The sequence below is a fragment of the Salvelinus alpinus genome, chromosome 5 (assembly GCF_045679555.1).
Source record: "Salvelinus alpinus chromosome 5, SLU_Salpinus.1, whole genome shotgun sequence".
NCBI classification, from domain to species: Eukaryota; Metazoa; Chordata; class Actinopteri; order Salmoniformes; family Salmonidae; genus Salvelinus; species Salvelinus alpinus.
Genome location: NC_092090.1, coordinates 60,158,843 through 60,186,426, shown reverse-complemented (window position 1 = coordinate 60,186,426; position 27,584 = coordinate 60,158,843). Strand labels below are relative to the sequence as shown.

Sequence of the window (27,584 nt, the reverse complement as noted above, 5' to 3'; positions counted from 1 at the left end):
ACCTGACAGGTGTGGCATATCAAGAAGCTGTTTAAACAGCATGATCATTACACATGTGTACCTTGTGCTGGGGACAATAAAAGGTCACTCTAAAATGTGCAGTTTTGTCACGCAACACAATGCCTCAGATGTTTTGAGGGAGCGTACAATTGGCATGCTGACTGCAGGAATATCCACTAGAGATGAATGTTGAATGTTTAATGTTAATTTCTCTACACTAAGCCGCCTCCGAACATCGTTTTAGAGAATTTGGCAGTACGTCCAACCGGCCTCACAACCGCAGACCATGTGTAACCACATCAGCCCAGGACCTCCACATCTGGCTTCTTCATCTGCGGGATCATCTGAGACCAGGCATCCGGACAGCTGATGAAACTGTGGGTTTGCACAACCAAAGAGTTTCTGCAGAAACTGTCTCAGAAACTGCATCTGCTTGCTCGTTGTCCTCACCAGTCTTGACCTGACTTCAGTTTGACGTCGTAACTGACTTCAGTGGGCAAATGCAAACCTTTAATAGCCACTGGCATGCTGGAGAAGTGTGCCCTTCACGGATAAATCCCAGTTTCAACTGTACCGTGCAGAAGGCAGACATCGTGCATGGCGTCAAGTGGGCAAGCAGTTTGCTGATGTCAACGTTGTGAACAGAGTGACCCATGATGGGGTTATGGTATGGACAGGCATAAGCTACAGACAACAAACACAATTGCATTTTATTGCTGAAAATGTGAATGCACAGAGATACCTTGACGAGATCCTGAGGCCCATTGTCATGACATTCATCCGCCACCATCACCTCGTGTTTCAGCATGATAATACACTGCCCCATGTTGCAAGGATCTGTACACAATTCCTGGAATCTGAAAATGTCCCAGTTCTTCCATGGCCTGCTACTCGCCTGACATGTCACCATTGAGCATGTTTGGGATGCTCTGGATCGACGTCACGCCAAGATCCAGCAACTTCGCACAGCCTTTGAAGAGGAGTGGGACAACATTCCACAGGCCACAATCTACAGCCTGATCAACTCTATGCGAAGGAAATGTGTCACACTTCATGAGGCAAATGGTGGTCACACCAGATACTGACTGGTTTTCTGATCCATGCCCCTACTTTTTTTTAAGGTATCTGTGACCAATAGATGCATGTCTGTGTTCCCCGTCATGTGAAATAGTTTAGGGCCTAATGAATTGATTTAAATTGACTGAATTCCTTATATGAACTGTAACTCAGTAAAATCTTAGAAATTGTTGCATGTTGCGTTTATATTTTCGTTCATTGTATATTATTACATATGATTAACACCAAGTTCTACTTATATATTTAATCATTTAATGTTGAACATTGATATCATTGAGATCTGAATGGCATTCATTCAAAGGGTAGTTCACAGAGCATATCTGTGTTTTGTATTTTGTTCATCTAAAGACTATTACAAAGTCCATTACATTGGCGCAATGTGCAATGTGGTGAAGGAACTTTTGGTTTTGGAATTCCAGAGCAGCTAGCCACAGACCAGGGAAGTATATTCATTGGCGCCTGCATGGGAATTTTCAATTCTCCCATAAACATATTGAGTTGTGCTTACATGGAAAATCCTGATGTTCCCAATGACTTATGTAATAGAGATATTTTTCCAAGCATAGCTTTACAATGGTACATGATGAAGTGGTTTATTAAACTGATGATGGTCATTGAAACAAGAATTAAAGCTGGCACAGAGCAGCAATAGATGTTGAGGAGAGTGCTGCTTCTGCATTTGACGATGGCATCTCGGTGTGTTTGTCTCTGTGGTGCCATACCAGCCTTTCTCCTTCTCCTTCTCATCTTCAGTAGCTAGTTTTGCCTCTTTACATTCAGTCCTCTGAACATCTTTTCACAGTAACTAGCGGAAGTTCAGTGGCACCTTGCATATGACAGTTAATCGAATGTGGAATCAGATGCATTACCTTGCAGCAGAGGTCATACTACCTACAATCTTACAAGTGACACCTTTGAGTTAAAAACAATGCGAGAGCTGAGGAGGAGTCATATGTTTTTGTTTACACCAGTACACTCGTAGAAAAAAGAGTTCCAAACGATTCTTTGGCTGTCTCCATAAGAAACCGCTTTTTAGTTCCAGGTAGAACCCTTTTTGGTTACAGGGAGAACCCTCTGTGGAAAGGATTTTACATGGTACCAAAAATGGTTCTTTAAAGGCTTATCCGATGGGGAAAGCTAAAGAACCCTTTTAAGCTCTTGATAGCAACATTTTTTTTTTTTAAGAGTGTACTATTGGAGTTTTGGAGAGAAGTGGAGTTTTCCACATTTTCAATGGCATCACATTGCAGCAATTACCAACTTATTACTTTCCCCCAGATCTTTGACTAATGCTTTACTCAAGATTGCCTGCCACAGAAACATTTAGACTATATATCTGAATAATATGTCATATAATAGAACTGCCTGTAAGATCTCCATAGCTTCATCTAATGTTACATTTTCCATCCCACTCTGTGGGGCTAGAAGACCTCTACTAATAGTGCCATTCATTATGCAGACAGTATAATACACTAACTACAGCGCTTGTCTCCTGTGTGTGGAGAAAGGTGAACACCGAAGCTGAAGCAGTAGCAGGTTGTTGTTGACCTTGGCAACGGGACAAGCAGCACACGTTGAGCGTGTGGCCTAGTAGAACCCTCAGCCTCCCAGAGCCTTAGTCTAGCCTATCGGAGCATCACGGCTCTTGTTCTCTGATTCTATAATGGAACAGTTGGAGGCGGGAGGAGGAAAGGGAAGAGCCCAGTCAGCAGATCCAGAGCCAGGCCAGTCAGCCCCCAGGCTGGTTAGGGCTCCTGCCAGCGAGGCTCAGCGCAGCATGGAGCCCTCCCAAACACTCAGCCATGGAATGTCATGCCGCCGCACGAAGTCTACTAGCAATGAAGAGACCAAGGAGCTTGTTTGCAGGGTGCAGCTTGAATTGTTGCTTGCTTGGGGTTTTATTCCGCGAACCTCTACGAAGGGGATGGAGTTTGCTAACTGAGTGCTGACTTTGTGTTTGGTTCATACAAACTGCAGTGTGGAGAAACATGGGACTAGTGGTGATAAGAATTTGTGTTTTGAGAATGTGAATGTATACTGAACAAAAATATAAATGCAACATGCAACAATTTTAAAGATTTTACTGACCTACAGTTCGTATAAGGAAATCAGTCAATTGAAATAAGTAAATTAGGCCCTAATCTATGGATTTCACATGACTGGGAATACAGATATGCATCTGTTGGTCACAAATACCTTAAAAAAAAGGTTAGGGGTGCGGATCAGAAAACCAGTCAGTATCTGATGTGATCATCATTTGCCTCATGCAGCGCAACACATCTCCTTCACATAGAGTTGATCAGGCTGTTGATTGTGGCCTGTGGAATGTTGTCCCACTCCTCTTCAATGGCTGTGCGAAGTTGCTAGATATTGGCGGGAACTGGAACATGCTGTCGTACACGTCGATCCAGAGCATCCCAAACATACTCAATGGGTGACATGTCTGGTGGGGTATGCAGGCCATGGAAGTGCTGGGACATTTTCAGCTTCCAGGAATTGTGTACAGATCCTTGAGACATGGGGCTGTGCATTATCATGCTGAAACATGAGGTGATCGCAGCTAATGAATGGCACGACAATGGGCCTCAGGATCTCATCACGATATCTCTGTGCATTCAAATTGTCATTGATAAAATGCAATTGTGTTAGTGTCCATAGCTTATGCCTGCCAGTAACTCCACTGCAACCATTGGGCACTCTGTTCACAAAGTCGACATCAGCAAACCACTTGCCCACACAACGCCATACACGTGGTCTGAGGTTGTGAGGCCAGTTGGACGTACTGCCAAATTCTCTAAAACGACATTGGAGGTGGCTTATGGTAGAGAAATGAACATTTCATTATCTGCCAACAGCTCTGGTGGACAATTGCATGCTCCCTGAAAACTTGAGACATCTGTGGCATTGTGTTGTGTGACAAAACTGCATTTTTAGAGTGGCCTTTTATTGTCCCCATCACAAGATGCACCTGTGTAATTATCCTGCTGTTTAATCAGCTTCTTTATATGCCACACCTGTCAGGTGGATGGATTTTCTTGGGAAAGAAGAAATGCACACTCACAGAAATGGAAACAAATTTGTGCACAAAATTTGAGAGAAATCATATTTTTGTGCGTATGGAAATTTCAGGGTCTTTTATTTCAGCTCACGAAACATGGTACCAACACTTTACATGCTGTGTTCATATTTTTGTTCAGTGTATTTTGTCAATATGTACAGTAACAAAACAGTGGGAAATGTGTTAATCATACATTAACAAACACCCACTATGAGTATAATTATGATCATCATCACGGTGTTTTTATCTGCTGCTGTGTTGAACTGAATGTTAAGCAACATAAAACACGATAGTGCACTTTATGGAATACTGTAGCTTTGTGGATAATAGCCACACCAATGTGATTGATACTCGGAAGCCTAATATTCCAAGAACATTTTCTCACGGTCAACTCTGGGTTTGGGAAAATAACGGTATGTAATGGTTGGCCATGTCAATTATGGTCTAGTACATTCTATTTCTATTGCTGCTATTTGGTTGCCTGCTGCATTGCAGACTGTTGCGTTTCTATGTTTCTCCCATAGTGTGTAAGAGCTCTGTGCTACCCCTGTACTATACAGAGTGATAACATGTCTGTTCTCTCCTCTCTCTGTGTTTGTCTACTCAGGGGTTTCCCGGGGACTTTGGCGAGCGGGGACCACCAGGACCAGACGGAAACCCAGTAAGTGAAACAGCAGGTCTCCCCCTGTCCCCTTGAACACCCTTGTCCATCACTCCAGACCTGGGTTCAAATAACAGCCTATATTGTTTCTTTCAAATACTTAAGCTGCACTTGATAGAGTCTGCCTGGCACAGTGGACCAACTGGAATAGTCCCGAAAGTTCAATGACTGCCCATCTGGCACTTCAGGCAGGCTCAATCAAAGAGAAAACAAATGCTATTTTAGGTTCAGCATGTCCTTTTGAAGGTTTCTCTTGTTGTGTTCATACAGTCATAGGTCTACTTGATTTAATATCTTTGTTTGGATTCAAGGATTAGCACAACAACAGAAACGATCTATTTACAGAATTTGAATGACTGATTTACATAATTTCAGTAGAGCAGTTAAGAGTACTTGATCACTTCATGAGTGCACTGAAGTAGTGAAACTGCACACCATGGCTGTTTGCTTCCAGGCATTCTTTAACTAAACACATGCACACACACACACACACACACACACACACACACACACACACACACACACACACACACACACACACACACACACACACACACACACACACACACACACACACACACACACACACACACACACACACACACACACACACAAAATGTGTATGGTGAAAGACATGCTAAACATAAGTCACACTTGATGAATTGAAAATATGTAGACCTCGCACTGCATTTGATTACTACTTACTTGTTTCTTTCTGGAAGTAAGACCTGAAGATTTCTACTCCTGAGTCCTGAGCGGATAATGATTCCAGTCTGAGACTTTGTTACATAGTTAGTTATTAAGTGTTACCGTTAGTTACATAGTTATATGCCACAAGCCATTCACTGTTTGGTCTTTGATCATGTATACCACAGCCCTCCACACCATGAAAGAGCTCTGGACTTTTTACATTTTTAAATGTTTTATTTCACCTTTATTTAACCAGGTAGGCCAGCTGAGAACAAAGTTCTCATTTACAACTGCGACCTGGCCAAGATAAAGCAAAGCAGTACGACAAAAACAACAACACAGAGTTACACATGGGATAAACAAACGTACAGTCAAAAACACAATAGAAAAATCGATGTACAGTGTGTGCAAATGTAGTAAGGTTAGGGAGGTAAGGCAATAAATAGGCCATAGTGGCGAAATAATTACAATTTAGCATTAACACTGGAGTGATAGATGTGCAGATGATGATGTGCAAGTAGAGATACTGGGGTGCGAAAGAGCAAAAAATTAAATAATAATATGGGGTAGTTGGGTGTGCTATTTACAGATGGGCTGTGTACAGGTACAGTGATTGGTAAGCTGCTCTGACAGCGGATGTTTAAAGTTAGTGAGGGAGATATAAATCTCCAGCTTAAGTGATTTTTGCAATTTGTTCCAGTCATTGGCAGCAGAGAACTGGAAGGAAAGGCGGCCAAAGGAGGTGTTGGCTTTGGGGATGACCATTGAAATATACCTGCTGGAGCGCTTGCTACGGGTGTGTGTTGCTATGGAGACCAGTGAGCTAAGGCGGGGCTTAAACCTAGCAAAGACTAGATGACCTGGAGCCAGTGGGTTTGGCAACGAATATGTAGCGAGGGCCAGCCCACGAGAGCATACAGGTCGCAGGGGTGGGTAGTATATGGGGCTTTGGTGACAAAATGGATGGCACTGTGATAGACTACATCCAATTTGCTGAGTAGTGTTGGAGGTTATTTTGTAAATGACATCGTCAAAGTCGAGGATCGGTAGGATAGTCAGTTTTACGAGGGTATGTTTGGCAGCATGAGTGAAGGAGGCTTTGTTGCGAAATTGGAAGCCGGTTCTAGATTAATTTTGTATTGGAGATGCTTAATGTGCGTCTGGAAGGAGAGTTTGCAGTCTAACCAGACACCTAGGTATTTGTAGTTGTCCACATATTCTAAGTCAGAACCGTCCAGAGTAGTGATGCTAGGCGGGTGGGCAGGTTCGGGCAGCAATCGGTTGAAGAGCATGCATTTAGTTTTACTAGCATTTAAGAGCAGTTGGAGGCCATGGAAGGAGTGTTGAATGGCATTGAAGCTCGTTTGGAGGTTTGTTAACACAGTGTCCAAGGAAGGGCCAGATGTATACAGAATGGTGTCGTCTGCGTAGAGGTGGACCAGAGAATCACCAGCAGCAAGAGTGACATCATTGGTATATACAGAGAAAGAGTAGGCCCGAGAATTGAACCCTGTGGCATCCCCATAGAGACTGCCAGAGGTCTTGACAACAGGCCCTCCGATTTGACACACTGAACTCTGTCTGAGAAGTAGTTGGTGAACCAGGTGAGGCAGTCATTTGAGAAACCAAGGCTATTGAGTCTGCCGATAAGAATGCGGTGATTGACAGAGTCGAAAGCCTTGGCCAGGTCGATGAAAACGGCTGCACAGTACTGTCTTTTATCTATGGCGGTTATGATATCGTTTAGGACCTTGAGCGTGGCTGAGGTGCACCCATAACCAGCTCGGAAACCAGATTGCATAGTAGAGAAGGTACGGTGGGACTCGAAATGGTCGGTGATCTGTTTGTTAACTTGGCTTTCTGTGGACTCAGTGATATCTGGATCATTGCACATTCATACGTATGCTCATTCATTGACATGCTTAGAGACATAGAGTACCTGGTAACACTACATTTTAAGGGGTCCTTATTAAAATGTAATAACATGTGTAATTACACTATAACTATAACATGTGTAATTACACTATAAGTTTTGTAGTTAAACGTAATAATTCATAGTTACACTATAAAAACAGCATGTAACTTGTGATTGTTACAGTCGATAATTACAGAGTTGTACAACAAATGCGTGTTACCATGCTTTTTACATGTGGGCAAGTTTCCACTAAATTCACCAATTTAGTGTTTTGTTTCTACTCTCAGCATCCGATTCAGTAACAACTTTCACAAGGTTGTAATCTCTTGTGGACAGTTGCACTGGGTGTCCAAGATTAGAAAGGTTGAAGGCTCACTAGGCTCTAATTACCAACCCGTAAATGTACACTCTTTAAAATCTCCACATTGTTGCTAACTAGTTAACCCCAAAAGTGTATAATCTGGGTTAACTTGGTTGAGTTTACAAAAACAGATCAGATATACGTCAACCTCTCTGACTGGGGTCTACCATACGGGTGTCATCCCAGATTATACATTTAAAAATGACTTATAGTTAATGTATATGTTTCCCTCCTGGTTGTACGTTTTTGTCTCTACCACACTTTGTTTATTTCGCAGCAATCTCTTATGTCTGGATTTTGCACATTGCCTTCTTATTGATCCCGGTTCTTTGCACACTGTCACTAGGAGTCAGTATAAAGACAAATTGTGGGCATGTTCGAGGTTGTTGTTATTTCGAGCGCATTGCGCAGATGGGCAGATCTTGACGTGATGCCTTAAACTAACTTCCCAGTGAAAATCTCACTTTTAAAAGTTCCTATTCTGTTAACTCATATCCAAATAATGTTGTTGACTAGTCCTATACGGATGTCGGATCTTAACTTGATCACTCTTTTTTCGCAGAGAATTTGCGTGATCCATCAGGAAATTCAGATCAGCCTCGTGAGTGGCTGAAAATGAGCAGTTCTCTTTCTCCCCATGTGAGGGCAGTCAATTGGGATCAGGGCTTGCTATCAAAATAATGTTCTCTCTCGCTCGCTCAAATACTAGGCCTAGGTCCTATTACTGCAACATTCGAATGTACAAACATTTATCTGAAATGCAGCCATACACATCAACAACCATCATTTTATATATCTTAATAACACAAGATAGATATTGGTCTCCATTAGGCTATGACATAAGTTGAGATGACAATACCAACCAGAGGGCGAACATATCTTGAAAGACTTGCAAGCAGGACACCGGCATCATCTTTTAGGGAGCGATAATGAGGTGATCAATAATGGTTGCACTTGAGATCAGCTGTGTGGGTGAATTTAGCGCGTATTGATGGTTTAACGAGACATTAGCTGGCGAAAGTAAGGATGCTTCCTTGTGAGGCAGGATTTCTAGGCAGGACGTCAAAATTGGCATGTCCCAATCCCATGTATCCTTAGTCGGGGAAGCTATCCCATAACACTTAGCGGTGCAGAGAAAAAAATATTATAATAATCATAATTAATGTCGGACAGAAGTCCCCGCTTGGGATAACATATTCCTGAAGAATAAGTAATAACTTTGCGAAATGTAGGTATAACTTTTATTTATTCAGCAAATTATGTTAAAATGTTCAACAAATGATTGTCATATGAATTTTTCATTCAAACTGTTGAGTGACTGTAATCACATTTTACTCCATTGCATTGGCGAGTGGCGCAGCGGTCTAAGGCACTGCATCTCAGTGCAAGAGGCGTCACTGCAGTCCCTGGTTCAAATCCAGGCTGCATCACATCTGGCCGTGATTGGGAGTCCCATAGGGTGGCGCACAATTGGCCCAGTGTTGTCCGGGTTTGGCCAGAGTAGGCCATCATTGTAAAATATGAATTTGTTCTTGCCTGACCTGCCTAGTTAAATAAGGTTAAATAAAAAAATGTAATGTGGCTTGCCAGGAGAAAACACTCCTGCTCGACTCATTTGGAAGTAAGACATTTTAACATCATCTGATAAAAAAAAAGTAGGAAATACAACCAACTATGTTTTGTTTAGCCAGCCAAGTTATTAGTGAATTCTGGTGATGAGTCTATTGTGCTAGCTACCTGCATGCAGTGTCTGTTTACCTAGTTAACGTTAGCTAACTTTCTCTTGCCACTTTCTCATCCCCTATTGTGTTGCACCATTGGGGTTGGTGTTACTAGTTAAAATTAGAGGCTAAGTTATTCTACTTTTACTGTAAACAACTATACCAAACCTAAAAATATACAAAACTGTTAACAAAACGATTGCACATTAATAAAGGTAATTGTGGCTTCAACGACTTGAACCAGCACTGAAATTAGAAATGGATTCACCCATGTTATTTTTTATAATGCAGATTTGTCAGGACATTGTAAAGCTCATTCTAAAATACAGACGTGATTTCTGTCCCAGCGGATTGCACGGTGTGCAAGTCTTCAATATAGACAAAAATGTGTTGAATTATGCTTTTAGTCAAGGGCTGGAACAAAAACCTGTAAACTCCTGTCCTGTCTATAAAAAAAACATATGGGTGTCAAGACTAAATTTGCCCTCATGTACTGAACAATTTAGGAATGTTGGAGGTTAATCTCCTTTATATCCCTCACTTGGAAATGACTTATTTTGTACAATGGACTGTGTTTTAAGGACTCATACACAGACACAGGAAAACCAATAAACATTTGAACTTTTAGTGTTGATGTCTTCACGTTTCTTTTTGGGGCTTGGGAATCCGGTGACTACAGTTCATCTGTCTAATCCCCGGCAAGGAGAGAGAAAGGTATCAATAATATGACAATACTGTATTCATTTCATTGAACATATATTCCTGTTTGATATGCATTTATATAATTATGTTATCCTTTATCCCATGCCAGTATTTGTTTTATAGCCAATGCATGTAGCTTACATTAGGATACAGTAGCATAGGCATAATGTCACGTTCCTGACCTGTTTTCCGTTGTTTTTGTATTTGTTTAGTATGGTCAGGGCGTGAGCTGGGTGGGTAGTCTATGTTATGTGTTTCTATGTTGGGTTCAATGTGTTGCCTGATATGGTTCTCAATTAGGGGCAGGTGTTTGACGTTTCCTCTGATTGAGAACCATATTAAGGTAGGCTGTTCACACTGTTTGTTGGTGGGTGATTGTCTTCCGTGTCAGTGTTTGTTACCACACGGGACTGTTTCGTTTGTCTAGTCTGTTCCTGTTCGTGCGTTCTTCGTTTATATGTAAGTTCTCATGTTCAGGTCGGTCTACGTCGTTTTTTGTTTTGTAATTTCTCAAGTGTATTTCGTGTTCGTCTTGTCTAAATAAATTCATCATGTCTTCACAACACGCTGCGTTTTGGTCCGATCCCTACACCTCCCATTCAGAAGAAGAGGAGGAAACAGCCGTTACAGAATCACCCACCAACCAAGGACCAAGCGGCGTGGGGGAAAGCATGGGAGGAAATACTGGACGGTAAAGGTCCATGGGCTCAACCTGGAGAATATCGCCGCCCTCGTGAAGAGCTGGAGGCAGCTAAAGCCGAGAGGCGGCGGTATGAGGAGGCAGCACGGAAACAGGAGCAAAATCTGGACTACACTACGTGGGAGGAGATCGACAGGTGGGCGATCGACCCAGGGAGAAAGCCGGAGCCCGCCTGGGATTCTTTGGCGCAGTGTAAGGAGGGATACCGGCGAATGGAGGCAGCACGACGACGCGGTAGGAAGCCTGTTAGTCAAGCCCAAAAATGTATTGGGGGGGGGGATAAAGGGTAGTGTGGCGAAGTCAGGTAGGAGACCTGCGCCAACTTCCCGATCTTACCGTGGAGAGCGAGAGTACGGGCAGACACCGTGTTATGCGGTAGAGCGCACGGTGTCTCCTGTACGTGTGCATAGCCCGGTGCGGGTTATTCCACCTCCCCGCACTGGCAGGGCTAGATTGAGTATTGAGCCAGGTGCCATGAAGCCGGCTCAACGCGTCTGGTCTCCAGTGCGTCTCCTCGGGCCGGCATACATGGCACCAGCCTTACGCATGGTGTCCCCGGTTCGCCTACACAGCCCAGTGCGGGTTATTCCACCTCCCTGCACTGGTCGGGCTACGGGGAGCATACAACCAGGTAAGGTTGGGCAGGCTCAGTGCTCAAGGGAGCCAGTACGCCTGCATGGTCCGGTATATCCGGCGCCAACTCCCCGCCCCAGCCCAGTACCACCAGTGCTTACACCACGCACCAGGCTTCCTGTGCGTCTCCAGAGCCCTGTTCCTCCTCCACGCACTAGCCCTATGGTGCGTGTCTTCAGCCCGGTACCACCAGTTCCGGCACCACGCAACAAGCCTCCTGTGCGTCTCCAAAGCCCTGTTCCTCCTCCACGCACTAGTCCTGTGGTGCGTGTCTCCAGCCCAGTACATCCAGTTCCGGTACCACGCACCAAGCCTCCTGTGCGCCTCCAGAGTCCTGTGCGTCCTGTTGCTGCTCCCCGCACTAGCCTTAAGGTGCGTGTCCTTAGCCCGGTACCTCCAGTTCCGGCACCACGCACCAGGCCTACAGTGCACCTCAGCCGGCCAGAGTCTGCCGTCTGCCCAGCGGCCCCTGAACTGCCCGTCTGCCCAACGCCGTCTGAGCTGTCCGTCTGCCAAGCGCCGCCTGCGCTGCCCGTCTGTACTGAGCCTTCAAAGCCGCCCGTCTGTCCTGAGCCTTCAAAGCCGCCCGTCAGTCAGGAGCCGCTAGAGCCATCCGCCAGACAGGAGCCGCTAGAGCCGTCCGCCAGACCGGAGACGCTAGAGCCGTCCGCCAGACAGGAGCCGCTAGAGCCGTCCGCCAGACAGGAGCAGCCAGAGCCTTCCGCCAGCCATGAGCAGCCAGAGCCTTCCGCCAGCCATGAGCAGCCAGAGCCTTCTGCCAGCCATGAGCAGCCAGAGCCTTCCGCCAGCCATGAGCAGCCAGAGCCTTCAGCCAGCCATGAGCAGCCAGAGCCTTCAGCCAGCCATGAGCAGCCAGAGCCGTCAGCCAGTCATGAGCTGCCCTCCAGTCATGAGCTGCCCTCCAGTCATGAGCTGTCACTAGTCCGGAGCGACCATTCAGTCCAGAGCTGCCTCTCTGTCCGCAGCTGCTCTTCAGTCTGGAGTTGCCCCTCTGTCCTGAGCTACCTCTCTGTCCTGAGCTACCTCTATGTCCTGAGTTATCTCCTCTATCTAGGGGGGACCTTTGTTAAGGTTCCTAGACCAGGGTCGGGGGCGAGGATCGCCACTCAAACGACGCTAAGGAGGGGGACAAAGACAATGGTGGAGTGGTGTCCTCGTCCTGCGCCGGAGCCGCCACCGCGGACAGATGCCCACCCAGACCCTCCCCTAGATTGTTCTCATCTGAAGTCAATCTAATTCTCCGGTTGGAACGTTATTCAAGATGTATGTTAACAACATTCTAAAGACTGATTCAGTACATCGTTTGACATGTTTCTACTGACTCTTACGGAACTTTTGGACATTTCGTCACGTTATAGTGGACGCGCTTTGTGACTTTGGAATTGTTTACCAAACGTGCTAACCAAAGTAGCTAATTGGACATAAATAACGGACATTATTGAACAAATCAAGCATTTATTGTGGACCTGGGATTCCTAGGACTGCATTCTGATGAAGTTCATCAAAGGTAAGGAAACATTTATCATGTATTTTCTGGTTTCTGTTGACTCCAAAATGGCGGCTAATTTTATTATATTTCTGAGCGCCGTCTCAGATTATTGCATGGGTTGCTTTTTCCGTAAAGTTTTTTTGAAATCTGACAGAGCGGTTGCATTAAGGAGAGGTATATCTATAATTCCATGTGTATAACTTGTATTATCATCTACATTTATGATGATTATTTCTGTTGAAACGATGTGGCTATTAACAACAAGATTATCTTTAAAATGATATAAGACACATGTATGTTTGAGGAATTTTAATTATGAGATTTCTGTTGTTTGAATTTGGCGCCCTGTACTTTCACTGGCTGTTGTCATATCGATCCCGGTAGCGGGATGCAGCCATAAGAAGTTAATGTGTTAAAAATGTTTGATTGATGCTTAATAAAGTAATTCACCCGTTGTCAAGCCCTGCCCTCCTTAGCTACAGTTGCTTTCAAAGTCAAATGTAGCATTCAATTATTTAACTATTTAAAAAAATATATATATGTAAACCCCTCGTTTTTGCAATAGCGCTCATAAGCTTCCATGCATTTCAAATGAAAGGTCAACCGGTACCTGGGTATCATCAATGTGGTTTGTGCAGACTGAAAACAATGTGCATTCGGTTGCTATCGGGAACTTGAACAAGCATTCGTTGTTACATTTCTGTAATTACAGACTGCAATTACCACCAGTTTCATGTTGTTAGTTTTACATATGTTATATCTAATGTTCTGTCTAGCTCCCAGGGACTGCCACTTAGAAGAAATATCAGTGCGGGCAGAGAAGCATGAGTTTGAACTTCAGTCAACTTTATAGAGTTTCCCCCGTTCGTAGCACTATCAACGTTTACCTTTACTGTGGGAATTGTGATCGAATCAACGCAGTATAATCCACTTTCAATGCAACATACCAAAACAAAACTAACTGTGCAAGACTTAGTATGCAAAACTAACTATACAAGAGATTTTGTAGACAGAACGCATCGGAGTAGGATTATATTCAATCAATCAAATGTATTTATATAGCCCTTCTTACATCAGCTTATGTCACAAAGTGCTGTACAGAAGCCCAGCCTAAAACCCCAAACAGCAAGCAATGCAGGTGTAGAAGCACGGTGGCTAAGAAACTCCCTAGAAAGGCCAGAACCTAGGAAGAAACCTAGAGAGGAACCAGGCTGTGAGGGGTGGCCAGTCCTCTTCTGGCTGTGCCGGGTGGAGATTATAACAGAACATGGCCAAGATGTTCAAATGTTCATAGATGACCAGCAGGGTCAAATAATAATAATCACAGTGGTTGTAGAGGGTGCAACAGGTCAGCACCTCAGGAGTAAATGTCAGTTGGTTTTTCATAGCCGATCATTCAGAGTATCTCTACCACTCCTGCTGTCTCTAGAGAGTTGAAAACAGCAGGTCTGGGACAGGTAGCACGTCTGGTGAATAGGTCAGGGTTCCATAGACGCAGGCAGAACAGTTGAAACTGGAGCAGCAGCACGGCCAGGTGGACTGGGGACAGCAAGGAGTCATCAGGCCAGGTAGTCCTGAGGCGTGGTCCTTGGGCTCAGGTCCTCCGAGAGAGAGAAAGAAAAAGAGAGAACGAGAGAGAGATTTACTTAAATTCACACAGGACACCAAATAAGACAGGAGAAATACTCCAGATAATGGACTGACCCTAGCCCCCCGACACAAACTACTGCAGCATAAATACTAGAGGCTGAGACAGGAGGGGTCGGGAGACACTGTGGCCCCGTCCGACGATACCCCCGGACAGGGCCAAACACGCAGTATATAACATATAACAAAGGCATATATATTGCATTGACAGGCACGACTCAGGCACGTTCTCTACACATACCGGTGCACCATAACCAATCAGAGCTGCAGTAGGCCTATATGCAAATAGACCATTGCCATATATGGATCTGTGCCATTCACTTTGAACTGGACTGTTTTTACAGCATCAGTGGTCGTGAGTAGATGCGCTTGTTTTGAGATCAAAGCGAGAGCTACTTGTAGCGATGTGTGCACATTTGTACATGTGTTCATATCCTTTGCTAGTTAGTGAGTTATTAGCCCAGTTATAGATCATTTGTAGTCAACAATGGGGGAGGGATTGCTTCCTACAAGATAAAAAAATGTGTGCTCTTCTAGACATCTTTGAAAAGCAAGTCAGATAAAGAGCTCTTTTTGTCTTAAAGGGGCAGTGTTGTATTTTGAGACAGGCTTGAATAAGCTAAGGGTAGCATAATTTGTCTGATTCTCTGTAATAGTGCTATGGGAATAATGATGCATTTTATTTTGTAAAGTGGTTTCTTGCATCAAACAACAACATTTTCAGTCACCTCCGTCTGAAGTGTATAAGTGTATAAACAGGTTAATGTCAAGCCCTGCATGTTTTTCTTTCAAAAGTCTCATGGAATATAGACCTACATTGAAAACCACACATTGGCTGCTACTGTACGCTGAACGACAAAACAGCTATTTTCATGTTAAAGTGTTATTGGATGCATTTTCTCCATTGTTTTTGATGGTAGGCCACTCTGGTAGGCCTACATTATGATCAAATAGCCACAGTCGCCTAATTGACCATTGCTAAAACTAGTTTAATGTGGGTACAGCCTGTGTTCACAGTAAATGCACTGGAAGTTGCACAGAATTTTCATTTGCAACGATCAAGTTTGCGCTCAGCAGACTTGAAATTTGCTCAGTGATGAAAAATTGAGGGAACATTGGTTATAACACTGTAATGAAGTGTTACTGAGTACTCACATGCCAAGTATGTTTATAGGTATTGTAGGCTATTTCTAGAGCAGTATGCACTCCCATGCACTTCTCAGTAGCTGAATTGGGGACGACTGGGAAAATCAGCTCACTGATGGACATGCTGTCTGTAGGCCAGTAGGGGAACTTTCCCCTCCAAGCAACGAAGCGGATACTGTACTTCAGAAGGGTCAAAAGGGGAATAATATCTTCACCAAAGCAATTCCTTAGATCTAATCCCACTCTATCCACACAATATCCTAGTTTGACATGGAGACATGCGGTCCTGTACAAATGTACAGATACATTTGCTCTCTTAGTTTGACCCTGACATCTCCTTGAGTGGCAGCTGTATAGTGATATTGTGATTGGCTGACCTCTGCGGAACTCTCCAACACCATGTGTCTTTCCAACCGAGGAGAGGGCAAGTTCCAGTTGGCTGAATAACCTCTCCTTCATAGTGAAGTTAGAAGAGGAGAGGAGGGTGGAGGATTCCGGAAGACCACACTTTAAAATTGGTCTGTAACACCTCTCTGTAACATCTATCTCCCCTTTTCGAAAAAGCCCCCCCCCCCACCCTCTCTCAATTCAATAAATGCCTATTGGCATGAATGGGTGGTTGCCACTGTTGCCAGAGGAATGTACAGTATATGAAGTATCACATAAATTATCAATATGTTTGAGCAAAAATAATAAAATATATCAATAACAAAAAATTATGCTTGTAAAATCATTTGTGAAAAAAGTAAACAAACAGCAACAATTGACACATTTAATATACAAGGGTTCATGTGTATGACATGGCTGAAGCTATTGTCTCTCTTATATTATGACAGAACTGGACATAATCTGCAGCAAGATCTACCGTCTCTACATTTTCTTTTAACAAAATGCAGATTTTCTCCTAAACAGGCAGTTCCAAAAATCCTGCAACTCTTTAATTAAATTTTGGGCAGTGGACTAGGAAGTGTGGCTCATTCTGTACTTCACCCAACCCACAGTGCTTACATAGTCTTTCTTCTTCTTTTGTTTTGCCAATGATTAGTGTATGCATTTTGATTAGAGATTTGTATTTGTTGGAATTCTGTTATTTGTGGTCGAATAGTTTAATTTAGCTGGTGCTTTTGGGCCAGTTGCTTAGGGTCACCAGAATTTGGTAGCTCTTTTCTCAAGTGCTATGGGGAATCTCCCAAGTTCTGCCCTACAGACAGTAACGCATTACATGCATCTATAATCACATTTTTCTAGCTTACCGTTGAGCAGACGCGTTTTTAGGACTTCCATACATGGGGGAATTTTTTTTGCAGGATGTGGAAAAAATTGTGGCTTTTCATAAACACATTTCATGCAGTTTACATAATTTACATGATGGCCACATGCGCAACTCTCTTCAGGTAGGATGCAATTTTGGAACTTAATTTATAAAGGTTTTCGTATTTATAGTAATTTGTTTTTTCATGATTATATTGTATATCATTGATATTATTTTAAGCCTATTTAAAAAAAAAAATCTAAACCAGTTCTTTAAATAGCCTATGCAGAACCTGTTTTGTTTCATTCTGTTGAGACATTTCCGTTCGCTAAATTAAGTTTGATCTGTCTTTTGAATTGTGTTTTCCGTATTTAGTTTAAGATAGTTAAGTAGGCCTGCTGTAAAATAAATATAATTAGCCTATTGCTGTCATTTGTTGGGTACGGTAGGCAGTAGCCTTTCTTGGTAATTACTGAAATATAGCCTGTTCAAAACTTCTTTGTTGTAAAGTATACGCTGGGAGTCGGGAAGCAAGTTCAGGGAGTGGCTTTTAATAATAAATAACACAAGGAACAAGAGTAGCGTACAGACATGAAACAACGGAACAGAAACAATAACGCCTAGGGAAAGAACCAAAGGGAGTGACATTTATAATCAGACAGGTTATTGAGTCCAGGTGAGTCTGATGATGCACTTGTGCGAGTAACGATGGTGACAGGTGTGCGTAATAATGAGCAGCCTGACGACCTCGAGCACCGGAGAGGGAGTATACGTGACATTTGTGAAGGTTTAAACCAGTTTGCAAGTGTTTTGTTTCAATATGTTGGGCCATTTTCTTTGGCCAAAGGAAGTTTTTCATATTTTCCCTATAAACATTTTTTTTATTTAACTAGGCAAGTCAGTTAAGAACACATTCTTATTTACAATGACGGCCTACCCCGGACGACGCTTGGCCAATTGTGCGCCTCTCTATGGGACTCCCGATCACGGACGGTTGTGATACAGCCCAGGATCAAACCAGGGTCTGTAGTGATGCACTGAGATGCAGTGCCTTAGACCACTGTGCCCCTTTGGGAGTCATTGCCTTGACTTATTTTTGATGTTACCTCAATAAAGTTTAGAAACTTTTGTGAAGGTTTGGTGTGGTGTGGCTATTAGCCTATTAAACTGCAGACCTATGATATGAAGGCAGTGTGGGTCAGCCCTCCAACTGACTCCAACAGTTGAACTTGAGATGAGGAAGAATGTTTTAGGCCTACCAGAGTTACTCCTATAATTGAACAATATAATGCTTATCTTTATAAAAAATATTCAGATCTAAAATGTACGAATTAGCCACCTTCTGTACGTCTATATCTGTATAGCAGACACAGTAGCCTATCAGTAGCCTGACAATGATTAATAAATGCATGTTGGTTTTGTAGCATGCCACCGGCATCTCTCTCTCTCTTGCTCTCTCACTTTCTCTCTTGCTCTCTCTCTCTCTCTGGGGTGAAACAGTTCGTGCATATATTATGACGACATTTTGATGACTTTAGCAAGGATTTTTTTCGACTGTTCAGGCACACCGAACTCATTAGCCAAAGTCTACGCCCCCTCGTCGGCATAGTGAAGCATGCTGACGCCTTAAGCTTCTGTTTCTTTATATTCGATTTTTTAAATATTCATATCATACAGTGGATGCCATATCATTTGGCCAATATCCCTAATATATTGATGGCACTGGCTGTGTGGGTGGACGGCTTAATGGGTTATCCATCCAATTCTCAAATATTCGACAAGTTAAAATGTTCCCGGTCACTTGTCTGGTGCATGGTTTCCGTTAGCAGGTAATAGCCGGCTTTAGACAGATAAAAAAATTGAAAAGCCAATAAATAAAACTGGCACACAGGCCAATTGTTCAGGATAAGAAGAAAAAAATCCCATTGCGAAATAATGCTTTTTAGCCTATTCTTGATGGAAAACCAGTCGATGGAAAAACATTTGACCCATGCTTATTGGTCTACACACTTATTGGTCTACACACTTTCTTTCCCGCTAATTGTACTATGAAAAAACATTAGCATACCGCATTTGTGCATTGCTGCACTTATAATGTGAAGAAATAGGCCTAATAATTTAAGCTAAATGTCCTAATCTTAGGCATCAGACTCATTGCTTTTAAACTTTTTTTATGTATCCTAGGCCAACTAGTTGTATGAATTTGGGATCTATTGTCCCACAACTGTCCCAGAGTCTGTTTGAAATAGGTTATTTTTCTCGACAAGCTGACCAATAGAATAGGTAAACTTTTCTACTATCGGGGACAGTAGATTGACATAGGCTAGTGATTTTGCTGTCCGCTACTCGTATTGTTGGCTGAGGAAATTTAAATGTGGACTGTTATTCTAACATCTTCAAAGTGCGCATCTGAAGGACGGACTTTGTGGCATCCTCGACTTGCATGTTCTATTAAGATGAATTACTATAATCTAAATGTGATTTCTGTCATTCTGAGCACTGTGGGTGGACGCCCTAATCAGGTTAAGCACCCAGTAAATTTCTCAAATGTCTGGTAAATTAAAATGCTACAGGTCAAATGTCAGGTGCCACATTTTTCATTATGGAAAACCTGGTCTGGCGCCATATATACAGTACCAGTCAAAGGTTCCGTCATTACTTTAAGACATGAAGGTCTGTCAATGAGGAACATTTCAAGAACTTTGAAAGTTTCTTCAAGTGCAATTGCAGAAATCCTCAAGTGCTATAATGAAACTGGCTCTCATGAGGACCGCCATAGGAAGGAAGACCCAGAGTTACCTCTAATGAACTTATCCTCTGCAGCAGAGTTAACTGCACCTCAGATTGCAGCCCAAATAAATGCTTCACAGAGTTCAAGTAACAGACACATCTCAACATCAACTGTAAGAAGAAGAGACTTGCTTGGGCCAAGAAACACGAGCAATGGACATTAGACCAGTGGAAATCTGTTCTTTGGTCTGATGAGTCCAAATTTGAGATCTTTGGTTTCAACTGTCGTGTCTGTGAGACGCAGAGTAGCTGAACAGATGATCTCCGCATGTGTGGTTCCCACCGTGAAGCATGGAAGAGGAGGTGTGATGGTGTGGGGGTGCTTTGCTGGTGACACAGTCAGTGATTTATTTAGAATTCAAGGCACACTTAACCAGCATGGTTACCAAATCATTCTGCAGCGATACGCCATCCCATCTGGTTTGCGCTTAGTGGGACTATCATTTGTTTCCAACCGGACAATGATCCAACACACCTCCAGTCTGTGTAAGGGCTATTTGACCAAGAAGGAGAGTGATGGAGTGCTGCATCAGATGACCTGGCCTCCACAATCACCTGACCTCAACCCAATTGAGATGGTTTGGGATGAGTTGGACTAAAGAGTGAAGGAAAAGTAGTCAACAAGTGCTCAGCATACAGTATGTGGGAACTCCTTCCAGACTGTTGGAAAAGCATTCCAGGTGAAGCTGGTTGAGAGAATGCCAAGAGTGTGCAAAGCTGTCATCAAGGAAAATATATTTTGATTTGTTTATACATTTTTTATGCTACTACATGATTACATATGTGTTATTTCATAGTGTTGATGTCTTCACTACTATTCTAAAATGTAGAAAATAGTCAAAATAAATAAAAACCTTTGAATGAGTAGCTGTGTCCAAACTTTTGACTGGTACTGTATGTGATCCACCATCTTGATTCGGTCATATGTAGCAACATTACATTTTTATTTATTTACATGAAAGTAGAGACTAGAAAATGGCCTGTGGATGTTTTGGTACACCTACTAGAGAGCACCTCTTTGTCTACACCCATGCAGCATAGTTCACACCCTCTTAAGCCTTAGCCCCACCCATCTCTTTAAGGATTCACGTGTGAGGCCATGTGCTAAATTCACTGAGTAAGGTAGTGTAGTAAACATCCAAATATTAAGAGTAAAAGTGTTGAAGGTAGTAGCAAAAAGTAGTGGTAAAAATACCCTTTATCTAGTCCTTGGCCTATATCCTAATCAGACTTTGATGCAGGTCATGTTGTTCTTCACATTACCATCTCTGGTAAACACACGCTATAGCAAATCAAATCTATGTTTATTTGTCACATGCACAAGATGCAGGAAGTGTAAACATTACAGTTAAATGGTTACTTGCATAGTGGACCCATAATCCCAACCCATACTACCATACACCATGCATGAATCTGCAGGTAGCTTAAGCTAAAGCTAACCAACTAGGTTCAATGTTAGCTAGCTAGCAAACATTAGGCTATAACTATTAATGCAAATGGTGACAACAACACTGTTGATCGCCGTTTCTTCCCATCACTGTCATCTGAAGACTCTACAATGTCTGGTTCACTTTAAAATGTTTTTACCTAAAATCAGGGGTTTCCTCATCGTCTGATTCATTTTCAGAGTCAGACAGAGTCAGCATGGCACGATCGCCCTCCAGAAAGTAGTCCATCACAACCTTTTCCCACTGACCTTTGTCGATAGCGCCTGTTAAATTCAGGTCAGAAATGTTGAAAGCACTAGCAACATTTTTGCAATTCTTCATGATATCGTTCAAAAAAGCCACAGGAGACAGGATCATCTACACATACTGAGCAGCTCATGTTATAGACAGAAGCATGCTACATGGCAGACCAATCCAAACTTCTCTCGGCATGTCCAGCGCATCCATTATCTTAGCCAATCATGGCTAGCAGGAAGGTCCCAGTCTTTTTCCACAGACTCTTAATTTAACAATTTTATTTGTATTTGAAGTTTGTTATTAAGGCACATGAAAGTTCACATGTTCTAGAAGGCATTTCTGCCAAAAAACAATTTTTTTGATAAAATAAATATATACAGTATTTACGTTCAAATGACTCTCCTGTGAAGTAGTGATGTGCGACACATGCCTAGCTTCCTGGCACGGGTCACACACACACACACACAAATGTATGTATATATATACAGTATATATATATATTTATACACATACATACAATTATATATTCACACACTCACACACACACATATATATATGTATACACATATTTAGGCCACAGTAGGCTACAAAATAAACTTTCCAGTGACACTGACTCACCCAATGATGAAGATGAAGTCTAGGCTACTCACCGGTGATGGCCGATGCACTTGGGCCAATAGCCATCTTTAGATAAGCTACTTTGAAAAACAGTGCTGTTCGCTCAGAATCGCTCAAAAGTTGTGAAAAAAATTGTTGGCTTCTACGGACAGATTGGTCTTCTCTTTTCAGCAGTAGGCATTTGACAGATTGACAGCCGCAACAAACCAAATAAATATAATCCATAGATGGCAGTTCCCATTCACGTCAGAACTGGCAGCCATCGGTGGTGTACCACTGAGTTTAACAGTCTATGGCCACACTGAACAAAAGTGTAAAGTGTTGGTCCCATGTTTCATGAGCTGAAATAAAAGACCCCAGAAATGTTCCATTCACACAAAAAGCTTATTTCTCTCAAATATTTGGCACAAATTTGTTTACATCCCTGTTAGTAAGCATTTCTCATTTGCCAAGATAATCCATCCACCTGACAGGTGTGGCATATCAAGAAGCTGATTAAGCAGCATGATCATTACACAGGTGCACCTTGTCACACAACACAATGCCAAAGATGTTTCGAGGGAGTGTGCAATTGACATGCTGACTGCAGTAATGTCCACCAGAGCTGTTGCCAGAGAATTGAATATTCATTTCTCTACCATAAGCCACCTACAATGTCGTTTTAGAGAATTTGGAAGTATGTCCAATATGTCCAACCGGCCTCACAACTGCAGACCACGAGCATGGCATCATGTGAGCAAGCGGTTTGCTGATGTCAACGTTATGAACAGAGTGCCCCATGGTGGTGGTGGGGTTATGGTATGGGCAGGCAGGCATAAGCTACAGACAAACACAATTGCATTTTATCAATGGCAATTTGAATGCACAGAGATACTGTGATGAGATCCTGAGGCCCATTGTTGTGCCATTCATCCGCCGCCATCACCTCATGTTTCAGCATGATAATGCACAGCCCCATGTCGCAAGGGTCTGTACACAGTTCCTGGAAGTTGAAAATGTCCCAGTTCTTCCATGGCCTGCATATTCACCAGACATATCACCCATTGAGCATGTTTGGGATGCTTTGGATTGATTGGTACGATGGCGTGTTTCAGGTCCCGCCAATATCCAGCAATTGAAGAGGAGTGGGACAAAGTTCCACAGGCCACAATCAACGTTATTCGAAAGGAATTGTGTCGCATTGGATGAGGCAAATGGTGGTCACACCAGATACTGACTGTTTTTTTGATCCACGGCCTACATATTTTTTAAGGTAACAGATGCATATCTGTATTCCCAGTCATGTGAAATCCATAGATTAGGTTCTAATGAATTTACTGTATTTCAATTGACTGATTTACTTATATGAACTGTAACTCAGTAAAATCTTTGAAATTGTTGCATGTTGCGTTTATATTTTTTGGTTCAGTATATATTTGTCACGCTTACTGCCCAAATTGCTGCCTTCACGACTGTAAGTGCTTGTAATAAAACTTAATCCACAGCAATATTGTAGAAGCTATTGATCCTCTGTGGCTACAGTAAATAATGTTTGCTGCTGTAGTATTTTTAATGGTTTTATTTATGTCTGTTCAGACAGGAGTAATATAATTGTGGGAAAATATATTTTGTAATAATTTTGTCAGCATATAAATCAGCAAATACAATTAACTTTAATTTGAGGGTGTCCCAGAGATGTAGATTGTTCTAATATGGTAGTCAGTTCATTTATATAAATATTGAATACAGTTGGACTAATATTGCAACCTTGTCTAACTCCTCTGTCCTGACCAAAGAATAGTTTTATTTTCTTGACAACTTTATACAACATTGGTTTTACTTATAGATCACATCAATAATATCATATACCTTGCCTCCTAAACCACTTTGAATGAGTTTTAAGAACATATCTTCATGCCATATGGAATCAAAGGCTTTTTGAAAGTCTATAAAACAGGCAAATCTTTTTCCTTTGTGAGTTTGGTGGACATTTTTTGGGACAAATGTGTGGAGGGTATATACACTACATGACCATAAGTATGTGTACATCTGCTCGTTAATCATCTCATTCAAAAATCATGGGCATTAATATGGAGTTGGTCCCCCCTTTGCTGGTTTTCCACTAAATGTTGGAACATTGCTGTGGGGACTTCCATTCAGCCACAAGAGCATTAGTGAGGTCGGGCACTGATGTTGCGGGATTAGGCCTGGCTCGCAGTCGGTGTTCCAATTCAAAGGTGTTTAGATGGGGTTAAGGTCAGGGCTCTGTGCAGGCCAGTCAATTTCTTCCACACCGATCTCGACAAACCATTTTTGTATGGACCTCACCTTGTGCACGGGGGCATTGTCATGCTGAAACAGGAAACTTTAGAGTACCTACAAAGTCTGGGTCTGTGCTTTTCACACCAAAGTTTGAAGACCACAAACCTGAATGTTATAGCTGCTTATCCTTAAGGATGCTATATTTCAAATCCTCCTTTATGTGTTTAACAGTGGAATGCTTAATATGTGAACCAATTTGTTATCATTGTGGGTGTTATCATGTGTTATAACATGTTATGGGGATAAAATAATAGTTAGGTGTAAACTTTTAATAATTAAACAATAAAAAAAGGCTACATATCATATAGTACTTTACCCTGGATGACATCTGTAGTGGATGTATGTTTTTAGTTCAGTATGCGTATCTTAAAGCAGATTACAGCAACAGGTCTCTTATCTGGCTCTGGTTGTAGTCACTACTGCGTAACTTCTGTACTGCCTGTTTTAGCTGGCTGGGTGGGTGCTCTGTCAGGGATGACTCGTGGGGGGGCATGAGGACCAGGAGCAGCATGGTGACTGGGGCCAGTGGGAATTTGCGCTCCCTATAGTTTGTGGCTCCTTGGATGTTGAGGGGCCCTGGGACTCTTGTAGTGCTGATTAGAATCTCTGGGCTTGGTGTGGGTATTGGAGGGGGACCTGTCCCCGGCAGTGTCTTTCAGGGTTTTTGTGAAGAGCCTGACTCTGTTCTTGCTGAGGTGGTCATAGAAGTGATGAGGTTGAATGTCCTCTGAGAGCAACTCCATGGCAGTGTATGTGGTGGGGCACCAGAGCTTGATGACTCTTCCCTGGCAGTGTGGCCGGGCTGGTGCCTGATGACCTCTTCCTTCAGTTCCTGTAGCTCTCTCTGTAGGTCTTGCAAGTGGCTGTGATCGACAGTGGTGGCCACTATCTCTCTCAGGCGACGCACTTACATTCTGAGGGCCTGGTTGTCCTCCTCCAGTTCTCTAGTGGCTGACTGTAGCTCCCTGATCTCACTGGGCTGCTGTTTCCCCTGAGTCACCAGGCTGGTGTCTTCCTCTGTCAGCTCTTGACTGCTTCTGCTCTGGCAGGTCAATGATTTCTCCCTGAACTCAGAAAAGTCTCTTTCTAGAACAGATGGACTTTCTGAAAGATTTGATGTCGGAGGAGAGTCTTAGAGAGACGAGTCTGCTGTCAGAGCTTGGAGGGGTTGTCTTCTCCTGGATTGTGGTCTGTGGAGAGGCTGCTTGCTCCTTTGCTTCTTCTCTTAGGGACTATAAGTCTTCCTGGAATTTCCTCAGGCTGCTTTCCCTGGACCACGATGGTGCCGATATGATTGACGTTAACGGTGAGGCAGTGGCAGTTTGTCCTCATTAATTGTTATCTGTCTGCCTTTTCAATGTTTTGGGTATTTCGTGCACAACAGGGTGCCAGGCTGAGGGGCTCTCAGTATGAAATAAGACATTTATTGTGGTTTTCTTCCCCTATAGTATTGAGAAGTCTGCCACCAAGGTCTCGGGTGATTCTCTCATTACTTTACTTTTAACATTTTTCCTTTGCCTTTAAAAGAGCAGACATCTGTATGGTATATAATCTCCATTTAGATTTTCTATTGCTGATTTCTAAAATTGGCTCTTTCCAAGCTTGCTCAGCTTTCTTTTTTATTTCAGTTCACAGATCAAGTATCTCTCTCTCTCTACCTGGAGAGGATGTCGGCATGACACGTAGCAGTGGGGTAGTTACCGGGGACAACAAGCCCTTCTCTGTGTGTCGCGCCAGCCCCCCTTTCATTAGCCTGGCCTGACCCGCGAGATGGGAGCTGGAGATTACACAAACAGGGGGGGCCACAGGGGACAACACACACCAACACACACATTCTGAGAGCTAGGGTCTATCCCCTTCCTTCTCCCAGAAGCGTAAGGAACACTGTGCCTCTCTTCTCCCTGTGTTTGTTTAGAATAGAGCCTATAACCTTAGAGAGAAATTCTTTCTCTCTCTCTCTCTCTCTCTCTCTCTCTCTCTCTCTCTCTCTCTCTCTCTCTCTCTCTCTCTCTCTCTCTCTCTCTCTCTCTCTCTCTCTCTCTCTCTCTCTCTCTCTCTCTCTCTCTCTCTCTCTCTCTCTCTCTCTCTCTCTCTCTCTCTCTCTCTCTCTCTCTCTCTCTCTCTCTCTCTCTCTCTCTCTCTCTCTCTCTCTCTCTCTCTCTCTCTCTCTCTCTCTCTCTCTCTCTCTCTCTCTCAGGGCGAGCTGGGAGCCCCTGGTCCTAATGGAGTTCCCGGGCTCATTGTGAGTATAAACAGCCATGTGACATGTGCACTCTTAGAATTAAAGTGTTCCAAAAGTGTTATTTGACTGTCCCCATAGGAGAACCCTTTTTTCTTTACAGGTAGAACCTTTTTGGTTCCAGGTAGAACTCTTTTTTGGTTCCAGGTAGAACATTTCGTGGTTCCATGTAAAACCCTCTGTGCTTCTAGATAGCACTTTTTTTTCTAATTGTGCACCGTCACTCTCTGCTCCACTGCACTCTCTAGGACACTGATTGGTTTGGGGATGCCTGTTTATATTTAAGCAATAAGGCCCGGGGGGGGTGTGATATATGGCCAATATACCACAGCTAAGGGCTGCTCATATGCACGACGCAACGCGGACTGCTTGGATACAGACCTTAGCCATGGTATATTGGCCATATAACACAAACCCCAGAGGTGCCTTATTGCTATTATAAACTGGTTACCAATGTAATTAGACCAGTAAAAATTACTGTTGTGTCATACCCGTGGTATACGGTCTGATATACCACGACTGTCAGCATGCAGAGCTCGAACCACCCAGTTTATAATTTGTCTTGTTGATGATAAACAGATAAATATAGGTCCCAAATGTTGCCATTAAGAACATGGAGAAATACTCTTGCTCTATCATTCAACTTAACTACTGTATACATATGTTAGGAATGTGTGTGACATAATTGTCCTACAGCTGTAGGTCTGCATTTCCGTCTACAGTGTTCTAAGTGTGTGTTCTGTGTGTTGTTGGTGGCAGGGAGACATGGGTCCTGTAGGGATGATGGGTTTGCCAGGACCATGTGGACTCAAGGTAACTGACCTACTGCTTTACTCACGTCTACTGTACATGCTGTTACAAAATGTTGTAAGCGTAAT

The 27,584-nt window shown here is 43.0% G+C and overlaps 1 protein-coding gene across 2 annotated transcripts in view; it reads left to right on the top strand.

The window, feature by feature from the left end:
• Positions 1–27,584, top strand: part of col27a1b (collagen, type XXVII, alpha 1b) — a 155,849-nt gene that overhangs the window by 65,407 nt on the left and 62,858 nt on the right. For both annotated transcript variants that reach the window (XM_071402508.1, XM_071402507.1), the window contains exons 13-15: positions 4,743–4,796; positions 26,665–26,709; positions 27,466–27,519. In XM_071402508.1, the coding sequence (XP_071258609.1) occupies positions 4,743–4,796; positions 26,665–26,709; positions 27,466–27,519 (153 nt within the window). The remainder of the gene's footprint in view (positions 1–4,742; positions 4,797–26,664; positions 26,710–27,465; positions 27,520–27,584) is intronic.